The sequence below is a fragment of the Diadema antillarum genome, unplaced genomic scaffold, assembly GCF_040938485.1.
Source record: "Diadema antillarum isolate AM-2024a unplaced genomic scaffold, OU_Dant_1.0 seq00000398_RagTag, whole genome shotgun sequence".
Lineage (NCBI taxonomy): Eukaryota > Metazoa > Echinodermata > Echinoidea > Diadematoida > Diadematidae > Diadema > Diadema antillarum.
This window is the reverse complement of record NW_027271389.1, coordinates 1,663,909-1,668,239: the sequence shown is the minus strand read 5'-3', so window position 1 is coordinate 1,668,239 and position 4,331 is coordinate 1,663,909. Positions and strand designations below refer to the sequence as shown.

General features: G+C 42.7%; 1 protein-coding gene across 1 annotated transcript; it reads left to right on the top strand.

The window, feature by feature from the left end:
* The first annotated feature begins 439 nt into the window (after window positions 1-439).
* LOC139732031 (galanin receptor type 1-like) lies at window positions 440-3,481 on the top strand. The gene is made up of 2 exons (XM_071642906.1): window positions 440-914; window positions 2,032-3,481. Exons 1-2 carry the CDS (start codon window positions 648-650, stop codon window positions 3,043-3,045), a joined length of 1,281 nt encoding a protein of 426 aa, XP_071499007.1. The 5' UTR covers window positions 440-647; the 3' UTR covers window positions 3,046-3,481.
* Window positions 3,482-4,331: the final 850 nt, after the last annotated feature.

Below are 4,331 nucleotides of genomic sequence, written 5' to 3'. Positions count from 1 at the left end.
ACTATATCATGTGGTTATGATAATATTTTGCCGAATATTTTGATAACCATGGACAACGAAAGTGTTTTGCACTGTGCGTATAATCACCAGCCTCTTGTCTAAACTCTGTGCAGCTTTTTACCCTTTTCTTTTGCAAATTTCTTGTTTCTTTTTCAGTGGAAGGCGACTGCTGTTGACCAGAGCCACACCGAAGTGTTTGGGACATGCGCTCGCCGCTTTCCTCATCCTGCGGTATATCCCCGCCTGGTGCAAGGTCTGAACAATCACGACAGGAAATCATTGTGACCAATTTGCTCCTCCTACAAATTGACTCCTTTGGGATATCCTATGACGTATCTTCCACTTCTAGTTCAATAACGTATCTGCCGTGATTGGATGCATCATCGGTGGTTCCGTTACTCCATTGGGTACTCAATATCATGACACATTTGACGTTACTAGCAGAATCAGGACGGTGATGATAACTACCATACTGCTTATTTTCGGTCAACATTACTACACGTGAACATCGTCGAGAGAGCAGAGGTGGAACGTTTGAGTTTCCATTGACGCAGGCGGCTCCACTCCCAGCGAAAAATTGCAGATAAGTTTACAAAGCGCAGTGTGAACGTTTCGCCGTCCAGAAGCCCCCGACGACCATTGCAGCGATGGCGACGGTTCCTGCACCAATCCTCAATTTGACCACACCCAGTGTGGTATATGCTGAAGAGGTTGGAGGAGGACCAACGACAGCATTTGACATGAGTGTGACAACACCAAGTGACCTTGAAGACGGAGGAGGAGTAGGAACTAAAGCATTGTCAAACGACGATATCTTTGCCATCGTCCTCTACTGCCTTTTTGGCTCGATTGGCATTGTGGGTAATCTCTTGGTGTGCGTCGTCTTTAGCCTCATGCGATCACGGCGAAGTCAGGTATCCATGGCAACCGTATCTTGTGATAAAAGTTATTATGTGATTATTTTTTGGTTTGATGGAAAACCCACGTGATGACTGTCATCGCACAATTAAAGACAATCCGACCTCTTGTCATATTTTAAAGTACGTTTTTTAAAGTTTTTTTTTTTTTAAAGAATTGAGGAGGAGGCGAAATGCCTTGCATCTTGTGTGATTGATGCTGGTAATTTCAGGTGGCCCTCAATAGATTTAACGATAGAGAATGATTTTTCTATAGTATTGGTCTCACCATGAGATAAGGGGATGACATAGTTTTGGTACAAATGGGACTTCAGGTTTGTATTTTGTTTTTGTAAGATAATGAGAAACCACTTATGAAATATGAAATGTACAATGGAGTGTACAATTCTAAGAGGAATTTCAAAGATGGTCCTCACCTTTTATTAGAACCACTTTGTTTTTGTATGTCTCAGCCATTTCAAAACCGATATTTATCAAATCAAGTTTGAATTCCTCTTCATAAGTGGTTGGTCATTTTCCCACAAAAAATAAAACAAAATGAAATCTGAAGCCCTATCTCAACCAAAACTATGCCATCCCTTTAAATGATAGGAGTACGTAGAGGGAGACGAGATGGTCGATATCAAATTGATCATGTTTGACTAGATGTCGACTTGTTGGCTACTAGATTGCACCAAATGAATGATTGCAACATTAATATAATTGCTTTCTCGTTGTGGTTAGGTCTTTTAAGACCAGCAGTATACTTTCTTTGCATACTGCACTTCATCGAAATATTAAAAGTTTCGCAGGCAATGTAGAATTCGAGAGTAGCTCCAAATTGACCACAGCTTTAATAGCGCAAGGATATCATCTAGGCGAAAAGAAATATTGATTGGTCAGGTTGAAATTGGTCACTTCAGAAATTAATTGGTTAGGCAGTCATATTGGTTGGTCAAGTTGAAACATGATACGAAATCAGTGGCGCGTTTAGTTTCAGCATCACTCTGTCTCTTGAAAATACTTTTGTGTGCAGTTGTGCTTGGGGTGGAGGATCTATCACGTAATGATTTCATCACTGTACTATGGAGATAATTTTGTGTAATCTGTTTCTGTTTCTCGTTCCTCACTGTAGGTCAACCTCTTCATCTTTCACCAAGCCTTCGTTGATCTCTGTACGTCAATCCTCCTCATCACATTTGGAATCACAACGATCTACAGGGCAGAGATCACGGCGATGACGATCCGGACCAGGCTAGTGCCAGCATCCGGGAACTCCTCGTATCTAGGCAACGATACGAGCTTAACAGGCGCCGATGGCGAGGTCGTCCTCGTCGAGGAAACCTACGTACCCCGAACCCTTGCGGTATTCATGTGTCAGCTGTGGTGGCCGCGCGTCTTTCTGTTTTCTATGTTCGTCGTTTCAACGTTCAATTTGACGACTATGGCAGTGGAACGTTACATGGCAATTATGCATCCCTTCTTTTACGCGACCAAGTTCCGCAGACGGCACGCAATTGTCATCATCGTCTGCATTTGGCTCCTTGCGCCCATCATGCAGTACTTTCCCGCCATTTTCCAGTACGCGGCGGAGAACGCGGCGGGAGAGTGTGGAATCCAGGAAACGTGGACGTCGTCTGCGCAGGCGGCATTAGGGGTTTGCCTCATCGCGTACGAGTTCCTCATGCCTTGCACCATCATGGGCTTCTCATCCATCAAGATCTACCGAAAACTCCGAAAGCGGGAAATGTACCTGAGCAAGGCGACCAATTTCTTGATGAAGAAGAAAAACGACTCACCGCCGACTCCCGAGCGAAACCTGGAGATGGTGAAGGCAAACCGCAACACAACTATGGTTGTCATCGTAATTTTCATCGTCTACATCATCTGTTGGTCGCCCAATCACATCACATTCCTTGGTTTTAATCTTGGAATGGACCTCAATTTCAGTGGCGTGTGGTATCAGACAACGGTGCTCCTAGCATTTATGAACTCTTGTATCAACCCTTTCATCTACGCCATACGACTCCGCGTGTTCCAGCGTGGCTTGGTGCACATGTTCCGGTCGGGATGTAAACCGGTCGACTCTTCCAACTTTGACTCTACCGTTGGTGCCAATTTATATGACGTCACTGCTTCGACCATTTGAGAAAAGCAAGAGTAAGGACAAAAACACAAAATCTGCTCTAAGCATTTCTGGATGAGACTGTAAGTGCTATATTATACGAAAATAAAGGTACTATGAATAAGAAACGTGGCTGTGGTTAAAGAGGCTGTGTTTTTTTTTGATAAAAGGTTAAGCTGTATACTCCTGATTATATTTGATGAGTTCGCGTAAAGATGTCGCCTGTCCTCATATTATGCTAAACATCGCTTGTAAAGTCCGAGGTAAAATGAGTTGTTTGGAGCGGGAAGATGGAAAGGGATAATGGATGAGTCACCCAGCAACCGGCTCCTGACACTTTGATTACACAGACGTTTTTAAGACAAAGCGAAAAACATGTATTTCGATATGGACGCGATTGGAACTATCTGTAGATAATAATCGATGGAGATTCGTGGAGATTCTCAAAGAATGTTATATATAAAAGGGAAAAACTGTATATCAAGCTCCTTTTAACTCCCATGTGTGGCACATACAATTCTGATTTGAAATTACACAATGAATTCAAAATAGTCGTTATAGCCAAATCTCTGTGCCGAAATGGAAACCTGAAATCGGTAGGCCTACTTTCATTGGTTGCATGAGGCTGCCTTTATCTAGTTAACCAACCACAAAATGAGGCTGTGCTAAAGCTATGTTGATAAGATGGTCTGTATCTATTATAGCTCTGATGGAAATGTTTTTAATTTGCACGGAGTGTCCACCCTTTACGATACGATATGTATTTTTGTTGGTCAGACATGCACGACAACAATAGCACTTTCTGGTGTATTTACACTGGGTATCATTATGCCACCGCCAACTTTGTTATAGCGAGGCTTCTGAAGATCATTCATCGTCAGCGCTCCAGTTATGTGAACTTCCTCCGTGGAAATGTCTCAAGTACGTGTTCTCTGTGCTAGCTCTCGTAATGTGAAAGCTATTCCATCTGTTTGTATAGTTACAGATGTCTCGGCAAGTAACGTAGATGTGACAGACCTCCGTTTACTTTTGATATGATTCACTATCGCTCATTGGATCACAAGCTTGCAAATGGGTCAGGGGTCTGAAACGAGTTAACATCCCATTCGCACCGCCAATGGGTTCTTTCACTTTTTACACGTAATTCGCTGAGTTGTAGAATAATAATGACGGTGTAGACACCAGTTTAAAATTGTAAACTAGACGTTTTAATGCAGTTTCACATACTTGTGCGATAACAATGTGTGCTTTTTAGTGGTATTTGCTAATATGACACGCTAAAATGCTGAGCAGTCGGTATGGACTCCTAG

Bases quoted from the DNA above. Each gene is read 5' to 3' on its own strand.
- LOC139732031 (XM_071642906.1), top strand. From the start codon at position 648: ATGGCGACGGTTCCTGCACCAATCCTCAATTTGACCACACCCAGTGTG. The intron at 915-2,031 runs GTATCCATGGCA...TCCTCACTGTAG, and splicing joins TGCGATCACGGCGAAGTCAG to GTCAACCTCTTCATCTTTCA.